Consider the following 14,710-nt stretch of genomic DNA (forward strand, 5'->3'; position numbering starts at 1 on the left):
TCAGTGTACTTTATGTAATAAATGTTTGTTTTTAAGTAGTTTTTGAACATGCTTGACATTATTAGGGCAAAACCATTAAGACTCCTAGGCATGAAACAGTAAACTCTTTTCTTCCACCAAGGCAACAATTGGGTCCACCTAAATGCTTCTGGCATTACATGTATTCATGCAAAACATTATACCATTCCGAAATGACATCATACTAGACACAAAACAATATATACAAACAGATAATAAAGAATTACCCAACAATACTTTAATAACTTTTATTTTTCAAAATCAGATGTAAAATATACATCTAAAAGAAACCTCATAGTTATAAAATGAATTTCACAATTTAAATAAAACATCTTTAAAAAAGTGACATTGACAGCAGTAACTTCACATTTACTTTTAATGAGGCTGCTAAACAGATCTTAAAAGCAATCATATAATACATGCACTGCACACTGCTGTTTTTTTTCTAGTTCATGCTTTTGACATTTTTCAGTTTCACTCAAATAATTATGTGGTAGTTTCCTGTACAACGTTTTTAACATGATCCTGACATCATCTTTCTCTCGACTATATTGTTTTGGCCCCACATGGGTATTTTACAAACTGGATTTACATTTGTTTAAAAAAAATAAAAAAAGATTTTTTTACAAAAAAGATTTGTATCAGTTTTCAGTGTCCTTGTTTAATGATGATATCGGTCATGCAGTCAATCTTGTGCAGCTCCAAGTTCTGTTGATGAAAGAACAGCTTTTAGACTTACAGCAACCAAATGTTCTGATGCATCAAGAGATCACAAATAATTGTGCATGCAAGTTACAAAATATTCAGTGCAAACTAATGCAAGACAAGTAGATCTTTAAACATAAACCACATGCTAATACAGAATTTTAAACAAACGTCCATCTACAGTTGATTTTGAAATCATTATATATAGCAGAAAGTAGTACTCACTTTCTCATTAGCCAAGTGCAGAAGGGCCACAAAAGCCAACGGTACTGAGAGATTGGTAGCCATGGTGGAGGGAAGCCTGATGGGGCAGGAAAGAGAAATTTATGTACAGTATATGCATGAAAAATGTAAATCCTTAGACTATTAGATACATAGTACCAGGCCTTAAAAAAAAACTGTACCTTTGTACAAGATTCCTGACAGACTGGCTGAATGATTTTTCTCCAGGTACTTCTGTTGTCTCCTCACATTCCACCTGCTGTAAATGGTAAAAGCAATAAGTCATTAAAACATTTTTTTAATCAAATGACCACAAGAAATGCTGAACAACAGAACAATGTAAAAAAAATTGGGTGTGGTTTGTGACAGTGTTTAAAAATGTGTCAAAACGAGTTTTATCCAACCAAAAATGATCTCTAAGATCAAAGGTCGGTTCACACCAACAACAATAACTATAAAGATAGTGATAAAAATATAGTTCAAAAAAATCTTTCAAAATCTAAAAGAATAGCAGAGTCCACACCACAGCTATAATGATGATACAGAGGAACGATATCGTTGGGATCACTTTCAGAACCTTGAGCCTTTTTTAGCCTGTAAGGATTCAGAAAAGGTTATTCATATTCATAATATTCACTCGATTAGACTACTACAACTCGCTTCATTATGGTGCTCAAAAACTATTTTTGGACAGATTACAGATGGTCTAAAACGCGACCGCAAGATTGTTGACAGATACTCGGAAATATGACACTGCACTGGTTAACCGTTGCACTGGTTAATAGTTAATTTCAAGATTTTTCAATGTGTGTTTTTAAATATTTGATACAGCCCCTCCGTATATTGCTAGTCTGATTCACGTTCACAAGTCAAAGAGATTAAAATCTCATACGCAAAAACTTCTACATGTTCTTAGGTTTAAACCAGAGGTGAGCTTGCTTTTGCGGTAGCCGCCCCAAGGCTATTGAACAGTATATTAGACAATCATCAACTTTGAGTACATTTAAAAACATTTTTACATTAGCTTTTGATCATGTATGAGTGACAAGGCATTGTTGCCACAGGTACTCAGTGTCTTAGGTTTGTTCTTTCATTTTTTTATTTTGCAGATGTTTCTAAATTTGTTGTGTTTATTTTATTATTTCAGTATATTATACAGCACTGTGGTCAACACTGTTGTTTTATTATGTGCTTTATAAATGAATTGGATTATTGAAAACACTAATTATCGGCCCTGCCTTCAGTTATCTGAATGACAAATTAATAGAGGAATAGAAAACGTACTTTTGTGAGAAAAGAGGATTACTGTTTGATTACTAAAATGTGATTACTATTTCAGGTCTATGCTCAGTATGAGCTACGGTAACGGTAACTGTAACTTCTAAACGGTAACTTCTAAACTTACCCATAAAGATGCTGAAAAAGGTAAATAAAAGAGCTTCACTAAGGTCAGAAAGATATACAAACCTTGTCTGGTTTTTCATGACTTTCTGTTAGGAGACCCCACATAGTGGTCTTCAGCTTCTTCATGTCCATCTTCTTGGCCATTTTGGCATAGTTTATCTCAATAGTGTTTACCTAGATAAGCAAACAATTAATGAGTTATCTATACAAAACTACTGAAATAAAAACTAATAATAACTGACAAATAACAAAGAAAATCTCACTACATGATCAGTGTGTAGCATAGTAGCCCAATATCTGTCCTCTCATCTTACCTTGTGAGGCTCAGGGACAAGACAGTCTTCTCCGTATGTAGAAATGTCATCTGTGTCCAGAGATAAAGGGGTTGGTCGGTCTGTTTGGGAGTCATCAGATCCTCCAAAGCCTTCAGCATCCTCACTGTCCCCTTCCTATTCACAGAAACCACTAACAGTTAACAGACCGTCTCCATGCCAAGCTATGACACGTAACAGTAGCGTTTAGTGTACCTGAAGACCAGGACAGAAGTTGGCTGTATCATTGGCATTGTTGTAATCATACTCTCCTATGTCCCCACCCAGCTCTCCTGATAATCTCTTCTTTCCTTCTGCACTGAACTAAAGTAGGAAAATAAATTAGTCAAATTTGTAAGATGAACAAAAACCAATCCAGCAGTCAATCACTTATACAGCATTATTCTAATGATGTTGAAGATTTACCACAACAAAAATGCTGAAGTGCACATAGTAATGCAGACAGGAATATTAAACATTCATGCTCTTACTGTGTTGGTGGGTTTGAGGCTGAGCTGTGATAGGTTACTGGGTGGATACTGGAAGTCTGCTGGAAGTGTGGTTTTCTTATTGCTGCAGTTCAAAGCCGATTTACTGATAGTGGTTGCTGCCTGGAAACAACAAGTATTTATTTTTGTCAAATTGTCACAGATTAATCTGCTGCTGACTTCTACAAAGGTTTGAAAGTTGTTGGTAGAGGGATTAAAAAACATTGTATGAATTGCTGTTATGAAGCGTTTGTCCATTATGGAAGTCATGAAAATTAATTAGTAAACAGGAACTTACTCTAGTTGTTCGAAAGTAATTGTGAAAGTTGATATCTCCTTTAAAGTCAATAACGAGAGGATTTTTTGGTGCTCGTTTCCGAGGTTCTTTGTCTGGTTTGTGATCCTCTACAAAGGATAAATTAGAAATTTAATGGGACAACCACTAACAACAATAGAGAATGCAATATTAAAAATTAAATTAAGAAAGCAATAAAAAACAACTTTTTTTTTTTAATAGTTAAACACTCCTAGGCTAGTCGATGACTTACGCTTATGTCCAGGTTTGAAGAGCCAGTAGCCGGGTCCAACCCAAGTGGCCATGGTCCTGGGACTGAAGTATGAGTACTCTCTGGGCTGATCAGACAACTGCAGACACATGGTGGTAATATCCACCTCGCCAATAGGAATAACACCTCTGTTAATAATGCAAATACACCTCACAGTGAATGGACATACAAAAACAGCAAATCATTTTTTTTATTCAGAGACATAAAATACAACACAAAATATAGTAGCTAGCTAAGGTCGAGCTTAGGTCTTTGGGATGAAAATGCACAATATCAAACCACCTCAACTATTCACCTATTGTGAAGCAGAGCCTGTTTGTAACTCAAAAATTAGCAAACCCTTTGGTGCAATACATTTCGTAAGTACTAACCGTCCTTTCTGGGGGCTCTTTGAACAGGCTTCTCTGTGTTCCTTAAACTCCTCACAGTCTCCTGGCCTGCCCTCATCCACATCTGCATCAAAATTATCCCCAAAATCTGGACTGTCATCATCATCTGGCTCAATGTCTGCATTGACGTCGAATGCGTGCTCTCCCTGCTTCATCTTGTCAAGCAGCTGGTTGAGGTTTGTGGTCTATATTGACAGCATGAAAGATGATCACATCAATATAAAACACACTTAATATTACACTCATGCTACTGTTGAAAAGGGGTTAATAAGTTTTTTTTTTTTTTAAGAAATTAATTTTATTATTTAATTCAGCAAGAATGCATGAAATTGATCAAAAGTGACAGTAAAGACTTATAATGTTAAAAATATATTTGTTTCAAATAAATGTTCTTTTGATTTTCAATTCATCAAAGAATCCTTAAAAATGATTATTACAGTTTCCAGAAAAATAAGTAGCAAAACTGTTTTCAACATTGATAAGAAATGTAATGGCTACTGAAAATTCAGCTTTGCCATTACAGGAATAAATTACATTTTAAAATATTTGGAAATAGAATAAATAAGAAAAAAGAAAAATAAATACGGTAAGTTATTTTTAATTATAATAATATTTCACAATATTACTGTTTTTGTTTTGTTTTTGATAAAATATCAAAATAAATGCAGACATGGTGAGTATAACAGACTTCCTTCAAACATTTAAAAATCTTACTGACCCCAAATTTTTTAATTGCAGTGTATATGGACACCATATTGAGGCTTTAAATAGTCATCAAAACAGTCTCACCTGCTCAGGAGTCCATCTAGTAAAAGAGAAATCCTCTAAGGATGGACAAATTGGCCTGTCCTCTAATGTCTTCAGATGACCTGGAAGAATCAAAAAGGTATGATTCAATAGACTCACATTGCCAAATGACTGTAACTCTCAACACATCCGGAAACATTTAGATTATGAATACTGAATATTGCTCCGTGAACCCAAGAGTAAACGGTCCTGTAACTTGGAACAGAGTGTGATGTGCAAAGTCGGTTTACCTGTAAATGGTGAGGCAGGAACGTTCTGATGGGGCACCTGCACAGGAGGTGGCTGTGTCTTCAGCAAGGTCATATGTGAAGGAAAGCGCAGCTCACAGCGACTGTCCTCACTGAAGAGCACAGAGAGGAACACTCCTGCTGTACTGTTCTCATCAAAGGAAGCAGCCATGCGCTGGAACATGGGGTCCACCTGCACAAAGAATGCTTTAGGACAGGTCTTCCTGTAGGTTCTTATGCCACATGCTTTTATGGGGTCCTCACAACATAAATCAACTTGTTTATAACATTAAAGAAACAGTTTTCAGTATAGGTACTATCTAGAAAATCTCAACTTCTTGATTGTTATATTGGGAACATTTTTAAACTATATTATCAACCAGCGATATATTCAGTTAATCGTACATCCTATGATGATCCTAGATTACCTGGATTCATAGCATTCAAAATGTAACTATATATTATCACTCGCTCTTTATATAAAGTTGAATAAATAAGTATGTATGTTCAACTTTATCCACATACAGTATACTCACATAGGGCAATATATATACTAGCCTATACAGGGAGGGCTGTACAGTGCGACATATGTAGAGTGAAATAGAATGAATGAAATAGATATTACATTGCACGTGTACTCACTAATGCTCTCAACACATTATTTTGGGTTAAAAAACAGGAAAGAAATAATTTTTTCTCTGGTTTAGAAAAGTGTACAGTAGGTTTTTTTTCTCTCTCAGTGGATGCATAAGATTTCCAGTCAAAAATTAAGAAATTACAGTCAGATTATTTTTATCATAAATGTTATATTTTACATTAGACCTTTCTAATGATTTTCTGTAAAATATAATTATCATAATAATTGTTATGCAAACAAGCATGTTGATCGTTATTTGTGCAGACTGACCAAGTAGGGTATAAGTTAACCTCATGGAAACTTTTAAATGTGAAAGTAAGAAATTGATAGATGGAAAGAACTTAAAAATTAAAGTGACATGTTTGCTAAAGAAATAAACCAATTAAAATCCATTTGTGTGGTGTGGCTTTTGTTTTCATCATTAATTGCTAATCTAATTAGCATTCCCTCTGAAAAACAAGCGTTCTAGCGCGAAAATGTTGCCTATAAATAGTGTTGTGCGCCTTCTTATCAAATTCACATTATCAACCTCTCCGCTATTTTGCTTGGGAACTAATGTGGTCGGAACCAACGTTTACTTGACTGCGTTCTCTGGAATCCTCTCAAGCGGAGAACCTCTTTTTTTTTTTGGGTTGCCGCCGAACTGCGTCATAGCTCATTACCATAAAGTTGACATGACTTCAGCTCTCCTCGATGCTCTCACCGTTCAAGACGCACCGCGCCGCCGGCTCACATTGAAAATGAATGACTTCCGGCCACTTTGACGCTGTCACACGGTGGTGTGAACGCACAGTAATTGTGTGGCCTGTGCTACAAAACTTTCAACCTCTGTATTACCAGTGCTATGTACAGCCCTGCTATATAGCAAATCTCAACTGCTTGATTGATTGTATCATCACAAAAGGTAAACTATATTATTATCGCCCAGCTCAACTCTGCTAAAAGCAACTATAAGGCATAAGGATATTACTAACATTAACAACAACATTAAAGCTGATTTAAAACAATGTATATTGTGAAAAGTGCTATACAATTTTTTTTACTTGACTCAGTCACACTCAGATATTATTCACCTCACACTTCATCTCTGATTCAGAGAGATTGATGTTATTGAGGTTCTGCTCCACGGTCTTCTTCTGAGGTCTTTTCTTAGTCTGTTTAGCAGCCACCTGTTCTCCCTGACCGCCCTCGCCTACTTCCTCCTCGATACCATCTTGACCTGAAATGAGATGGGATTGCAGTAAAACTGTGCAGGGTCCTGAGAGGGAATGACACCACCAGTACACCATGAAGACAATGATCGCATGACACCCTCTGGCCAATCTGACCTACAGCACAAGCCATCTTTGTTTTTTTGTAACATGTCAGCAGATCCATAACTTGAATATCTACTTACTCTCTTTTGGTTTGGTCTCAGAGCCCAAGCCTCCCAGAACTCTGTAAGCATCAGCGTGGACCGCATCCACCCTCACTGCATAGATTTTTGTGCTGGCGTCCAGGGTGCCCGCTGCCACCTAGATCAACACACAAACAAACAGTTACAATATCATAATTTCCGATAATGAATGTCAACTTTGTCGAAGTGGAGCTAAATACAAATTCGGCAGGTTTCTACCTTGAAGTTGAGCTCTGAGTCCTTCTGCTTGAGAATGTCTGCCATGTAATCAATAAGGTGCAGACCAAATGCATTTTTTGTGGTAATTTTCTGCAAAAGGAAGGTGACAAGTAATAGCCCTGTTGCATTTTCAGGAAAATGCTGACAATAAAGTCAGCATACATCGATTTTAACTCACATTTTCAGTGGAAAGCTTGATGCAGGTTGAATAATGCTCAGATATCTGTGCTGATGACAGCTTAGGGAAAGCAGCGGGTGTAGAACTATGGAGAAAAAAAACAAGATTGTACATTGTGCCGTCTTACTTTTGTTTTTGTATTTTAAAGGAGCTGAGAACGGGGTTTCAACCAACCTGTGGCTACCGGTCTCGTTGATAGAGGAGTCGGTCACTCCGATGACTTTGGATTTGCGTCTTTGACGTCTCTCCTGTTCATCGTCGTTTCCCTGAATGTTATCCAGCAGAGGTGTGCTGGTGGCTGACAGGGCGGCTTTGTGTCCTATTGCCGGGGACGACCACTGCCGTGGCCGGGAGGTCGGGGTACTGAATGCGCTCATTACGAAACTATGGGCCAATATTGATCTGTCATATATCCATACACCACTAATATGCAGCTATTTCCACTAAGTGCAGTCTGCTAAATAGTGCATTTGTTAAAACGTTAACTTACTTCAACACAAGTAAATCCAGAGACATTGCCATGTAAACAAAGTCAAGTAACGTTAACGTTTATTTAGCTGCTTAAAATGAGCAAACGAATAGCTAACAAACATGTCAACAATAAACGTTATATAAGAGCAGAAGTTTATATCACCAGAGCTAATTTCCAAAAGCGAAATTCATACATGCAAACACTTCAGTTTAGCCTTTTATGAACGCATGTTAGCTAGCGCTAAACACACTTCTGAAAACATAACAGATCAAATTATACACTGTGGCTTTGAAACCGTATCTTAGATGAAGTACAAACAACGGAAGTTCAAATTACCTGCGATGACCTGATGATTTATAAGCAGTAAGTTATAAGTTAACTGATCCAAACTTTCTTTATTCCGTCTGTTCAGACGACCATTTGAAAATTAGCGCCCAACGGTTACACGCGTCATCAATGATGTCATACGTGCAAACGTAAAAGTCAGATTGTGCGTTCTATCCATAGACTGTAAAAAATAGGTTCTATCAAATAAATGTACGTTTTATAATTGCATTCCCAAAATAACTTATTATGGAATAAAATAATCAATAAAGGTCATTAATATATGTTTTTATGACATTTAATTGATAATATTATATATTTGTTTTCTTAAATTGGTCAAATTCATTAAGTTAAACCTGAATTATAAAATATACCTAAAGTAACGTTATTTAACAGAGAATTTTATTTAATTTCGTAATACTGGAATTCGACATTAAATGTAGAGATGATCTGCGTAGACCTAAACCATAGATATGCATACGTAGTGTTCTCATTCGACCGCTCCAGACAAGTAGGAGCGCCCGCCATCTTGCAACGGTCAGCGTGTCGTCACTCACAGTAGAAGAATCAATGATGCCACATCATTGCGCCGCTGCTGGTTGTGAAACTGCCAATATTTAAATTCCCGATTCAGAAATGGGATAACCTTTTACAGGTAACGAGGTGAGAATGTGTTGGTTTGTGTTTTTATCAGGTTTTTATATGTATTGTATTAGGCCTAACTCAATGCATGGTTTTACTATAGAGGTATCTATGAGTATATATCTATGGACATAGACTTAAAAAAAAAAAACGGATTTCTTGTTGTCCACTAGATGGCCGTAAAGTCGCAGAAAATGTGATGCATTGCCGTTGACTAATGCAAAGTCGGACAACCAGTTTCCAAGTCTAATATGTCTGTTGGTAGTCTGGTCCTGAAGGTCATTACTTTGCTGAAAAATTGCTTGCTGCCTAAGATTATATACATTTTAGTCTCAATCTTGTAAAAAGATTGTGTAATTTTGACCTGTAGCGTAAATAAAGTAACGATGGCTATTGATGTGGTAGACACCTAATTGAAGTGACATGGGTTTAATTTAAAAAAGACAGTTGTGTCGGTGAGGAAATGGAATTTCCATCGAAATCTTTTTATTGGATTGGACTGGAGTCGTGGATAAAAGCACAACTGCTCAGTTTACCTCTATTTATAAAATAGTTTTATCTAGCCTAATATATTGCACCTTGAAGTCTGAATAACCATTAGAGGCAAATACCTGTGGTTACTGTGATAGGCCTATATTTTAAATGGACTGCTCGAGGAATCGAATCAAGAGAATATCTTCCTCCAAAACTGGAAAACCAAACAGGCTGGAGAGGAAGATTGCACATGGCCCGTGTAGCCTTTATCATTAACTATGGCATTTGCACAAGCACCTATAGGCTACGTTAAATGTCAGTAGCCTAGCCAGAGACGGCTATTCGGCTGATCGTGAATTAATTTGCTGATAATGCAGCTGAGCGCAATAGGCCTATATCCACATAAAGAGATACACTTTGTCAGTTAATAGCATATACTTTTTGTGTTCTTTCCTTATAGGCTTTCTTCACATTCTTCACATTCACTTTCCTGTAAGCTATTGGATCAGAGCTAAGTCACCATGTAATCAAAATGGCCAATTCTTGTTGTATGGTAGGCTACATTGTAGTATTTATTATAAATTATTTATCAGTGCACATAATTATTATTTTTTCTTAAATTCATGTGCTCTCGTAATCTTTAATCAAACTCACATTTACTTGCAGCAACATCTCTTCTCTTCTCTGATGATGTGTTTAAAACCTGTTTACTTATGAAATTACAGCTGTAGCAAACCACAACCATCCAACGTTCCAATCAATTCCTGATAGACAAAATCAAATCCTGCATTATGTTTTTTCTTGTTCCACAAGCGTTTCACTTGAACATTAGGATAGAAAAGTCTATTGCGACTTCTGTTTCATGCTGACTTTATAAACTGATGTGTACACTTTGGTGGCAATACCCCTTCATGAAAGGGACCCAACTCCTGCAGTCTTGGAGATGAAGATATATACTGATTTTATTTGTACTGTGAATATCTTGAGGAGGGAAGGTGCCTCAAGGTCTTTCCTTTGTGAGTTGACCGGTGGCAAGAGGTGACTTCAGCCTTGTGATTGACATAAGCATTCATTATACTGCCTATGTTGCAATAGCAAATCTCCAAGGATGCATACTGCTAATATATTAATGCAGGAGCAGATAATGAGACCACAAAAGATTTGCAGGGTGAATCGAGGCTGGCAAAAATGTTCACAATGTTGAAATGTTGTCATTTCAAAGTGACAGAAACAAACTTGAAGGCAGTCACAGCAGGTATAGGAGAAGATGAAGGCCTTGAACTCCCAAGTAGCAGCAGGCAGGATTTTTTTTTTATTTTTATTTTATTTTTAACCATTCTAGTGGAGAAAGCCTGTGGTTAAAGGTGAAAACAGCATGGAAAATATTTCAGAAGTGTTTATGATGGGCATCGTCCTCCTCTGACATGGCCTTCAATTAGTCCAGGATAATAGCGAGATGGCCTTGAGTCTGGTATTTGATGTATTTTTGTATTTGAAGTCTTAGTCACATGAAATATCTTTATATCCAGTGCTTAACCTTAGGCACCATGCAAATGATTAAAAAACAATGACACACTGTTCTGTTTATGTAGACTTGTGGCTAAAAAGTTAGAAAACATGGAACATCCTAAAATCCGCTGCAAACCTTATGTTAATTACATAATATTACTTGTAAATATTGTTGTTTCTTTATTCTGGCTTCAGTAATTTCCTAAACAGTAATTTCCTGCTCTAGCTCTTTCTCTCTTTTTTTTGCTGAAAAGTTTCTGAAAAAGGGATATTAATTATTTAGGATACAGTACAGTCGTTGTTTTATTGAATGAGCTAGACGTACTTTATTTGTTTCAATCAAACATTTATACTGCTATTTTAGGTAACACTTTCTATGAAGACCATGCTTATAATGAATTATAGCTTCATTTATTTATAAGTATTACTTTTTTTATAATATTCTATGAATATATTTATAAATAATTGTGTTCTTATAAATACTTATTGTGATTGATACAGTTACTACCCTCTATAAATGCATCACTGATGGCTTTAAGTAAAGTGAAAACACAGGATGCTATTTTCCTTAAGCAAATGTTAAGAAATCATGAAGATGTGCTCATTGTACATTTTAAGTTGTTTACTTGTAAATGTATAACTAATGAACAATAATTCCTGTTATAAAATAATGGGGGAAAAAAACCCCACAGCAGTCATTGATAACAATAGTTTATATACAGTATATATATATATAACATACTAGCAAAACACTGCAACAATATTTTTTTACAGTATAATTCCAAACTACTGTAAGCAATACCATCCATACGGCTGAGGAGATATAGATTTTAATAAATCAAAATGACCATTCATGATCTCTAAAGCAAACATTAGCCATTAAAGACACAATTGATAACTAATTGGTGCAGCAAACAAGTGTCTCTGGATATTTAATATTTAATATATTTTTATATTATAAATCAGTGTATGGATTATGAGCATGCACATTGAAAAAGCAAATGCATGACTTATAAGTAATTAAAAACTAATTTAAAAATAAATGTAACTATAACTGTTCTTATAAAGCAGTATAGGTCTTAATGAGTCTTTATAAATATATTTATAGAATAATAGTAATAAGTATAAATATAAATAATATTTATAAATAAATATGAATTGGGCTATAATTCACTAAGCATGGTCTTCATAGAAAGTGTAACCCTATTTTATTCCTTATTCACTATAGTTTCATAGTTAACCAGTTTTCCTCTTCAGGGATGTTAATTTTGATCTGCACGACTTTGTCAGTCTTTCCAGAGAGATAAAGAATAAAGAATCCAATAGCCTATTAGGCTTCTCATCAGTGATTTTCTTCTCAGGTGAAGGGTTACATCTTGATTTCAACAGGTTCCTCTGCTGTGTGCAGAGTTAATTAAGGGAGAGTCTGAAAGAAAGAAAAGTCATCATGCTTCTTGTGTCCCCACCAACCAGCAACTCCATTTTTATCAGACAAATTGATCTCCTCCAACCTGATATTATTGGACCATGCTGAGCTGAATCTGAGCTCGGTTTTTTGGCATTGAAACAGACATGATAAGACTTTTTATTCAGCAAAAAGTTTAGCATGTTTTGTCAACCAGTTTCTAATATTTATTTGAAAAAGGATTGCTCGAGTCTAAAACATGTAGGCTATATAACTTAAGTAAACTTAAGCATTGAATAAATAAGTCGTTGAAAACACCTATGTTACTCAAACCAGTCATCTTCCGAATTGAGTAAACCTTGCACATTTTTTATTCCTAATATTTATACTTTTTCCTCCCACAATAATGTCTTCCTCAGAACTGAGCACTTGAGATCACTAGCCTGCATGACCATGTCTAATATTGAACGCTCTTTCTGTTTGCTTTTGTAAGTTGCTTGAACTAAATGGCATAAACGTTTACTTTCACGATACATTTTACATTAGATGTTTAATCAACCTAAAAAGAGAGGTTTTTTTTAAAGTGCCGGAAAACATTTTCTTTTCCAATGTTTTGACATTTAATAGCTTTACTTACTGATAGATTTTTTATTTTTTTCCTTTTAAGTAGGCTATAGCGTTTTTGAATAAATGTGATTTACTGTAAAAAAAAAAAAAAGAAAAGAAAAAAAAACCTTTGAAACATCTTGGAAATACTTTACCATAACTGTTGGTTATTTCAGTCTGCCTCTGTAAATTTTGGATGGCCAGCAATTCAGTTTCATTCAGCTGTCATCTTGCCCTCATTTCTACTTTATTCTGAGGAAATTGCATTCAGTTTTAGGTAATGGAAATCCAGTTTGAGCAAGGATCTCTTCGCACAATGTCTTCCTGTTTGAAGGGGTAGGTTGAGGGGATGGGTTGTGCTTTTTGGGATGAAATGACGTTCAGACATACATATGCACATGTGCACTGTCTATTTCTCACTCTTTCCACCTTTTTTCATTTGTATTTCATGTATTGTGCATACTAAAAGTTAGTCTACAAGATTGTTCTTTTATGTCCAGACATACTTCTAATCTCCTGTTCTCACTTCCCCTTTGCTGTGGGGCCGGTTTTTAATGTGAGAATATTGCAGCCAAATTTGAGACATTTAGGCCTCCTCTACATGAATGCAATCGCTCAATCTGCTGTCATCCGCCCCCTCTCCTGCGCTCAGTCCCCACTCCTTTGCCATTCTCCTCTTTGTCTCCAAGAGGGCATGTATTTCCTTCACTTTTCAACAGTCTTTCCTGACTTTATATACAATATAAATAATAATCAACATATGATCACCAATACGAACATATTAGCAACACATTCTTTTAAATTAGATTCATTTTAGAGTATAGGTTTCCTGAAAAGTGCTGGGAATGCTTAAGGTTATGCATTTTACATCATTTATTTCACTATTTTAAGCCCTTAAAAACCCTTGAAAAGGGTTCAAGTTTCATCTGTTTAACAAAAAAGAAGATATTTTAAAGAATGTTGTTAACCAAACAGTTGACGGCCATTGACAGCCATAGTATTTATTTTCCCATACTTCAACAACATTCTTCAAAATATATTCTTTTGTACTAAACAGATGAAAAGAAACTCATTCAGGTTTGGAACAACTTAAGGGTAAAGACAGAATTTTCATTTTTGGATGAACTATCCCTTTAGGTCTGATCTTTGTCCCGCTGTAATTTGATATCTGTTGTGGGTTTACTTGTGTTATTTCATGCTGTTTTATGAGAGCTCTGTAAAAAAGAAAAAAGAAAAGTCCATTATCATGCAATCACATTATTAAATGTAAATTTCTTCCACCACTTATTACCTTGTTGAATATCTTTTATTTGATGTGACTGTTAAGCTTTTCTTTTCCTTAAAGGTTTAAAGATTTGATAAATATTGTAACCTATACACCTATACAAATAACTGGTACAGTTAACAAATAAAAAGGAAAAGGATGTGAAAGGATTTGAAATGGTCTCTAAACATTAAACCCAACAAAAGTGTGCCTATTGTGTTTTTATTTATTTTATATTTTTAATGTTTTATAAATGTGTAGATTTTGCGCTCACACACACACACACACAAATCAGTATCCTTGAGTAGTTTATTATGTCAGTGAGACCTTCATTACTTCAATTTTCCTTTTTCTCAGTCTTTTCAAATGTTTAGCAATCAATGTCCTCATGGTGAGAGCAATTCTATAATTCCTGTAACTATCTAAGGGTTAGAGTGGAATACATTT

The 14,710-nt window shown here is 35.3% G+C and overlaps 1 protein-coding gene and 1 long non-coding RNA gene across 2 annotated transcripts; one reads left to right on the forward strand and one right to left on the reverse strand.

Moving 5' to 3' along the window:
* Nucleotides 1–251: 251 nt before the first annotated feature.
* On the reverse strand, nucleotides 252–8,515 carry ncaph (non-SMC condensin I complex, subunit H). Its single transcript, XM_082169685.1, has 18 exons — nucleotides 8,376–8,515; nucleotides 7,742–7,951; nucleotides 7,568–7,652; nucleotides 7,390–7,479; nucleotides 7,171–7,288; nucleotides 6,848–6,993; nucleotides 5,141–5,330; nucleotides 4,893–4,972; nucleotides 4,086–4,288; nucleotides 3,697–3,842; nucleotides 3,447–3,553; nucleotides 3,152–3,271; nucleotides 2,877–2,984; nucleotides 2,664–2,798; nucleotides 2,413–2,523; nucleotides 1,128–1,204; nucleotides 949–1,024; nucleotides 252–726 (listed from the first exon to the last, which is right to left on the reverse strand). The coding sequence occupies exons 2-18, from the start codon at nucleotides 7,942–7,944 to the stop codon at nucleotides 667–669; spliced, it is 2,055 nt and encodes a 684-aa protein (XP_082025811.1). The 5' UTR covers nucleotides 7,945–7,951; nucleotides 8,376–8,515; the 3' UTR covers nucleotides 252–666.
* Nucleotides 4,141–5,248, forward strand: LOC309498784. Its single transcript, XR_014206038.1, has 3 exons — nucleotides 4,141–4,279; nucleotides 4,842–4,989; nucleotides 5,116–5,248. It is a non-coding gene; the product is annotated as an uncharacterized lncRNA (long non-coding RNA).
* Nucleotides 8,516–14,710: the final 6,195 nt, after the last annotated feature.

The sequence above is a fragment of the Leuciscus leuciscus genome, assembly GCF_965113295.1.
Source record: "Leuciscus leuciscus genome assembly, chromosome: 5".
Classification (NCBI taxonomy): Eukaryota; Metazoa; Chordata; class Actinopteri; order Cypriniformes; family Leuciscidae; genus Leuciscus; species Leuciscus leuciscus.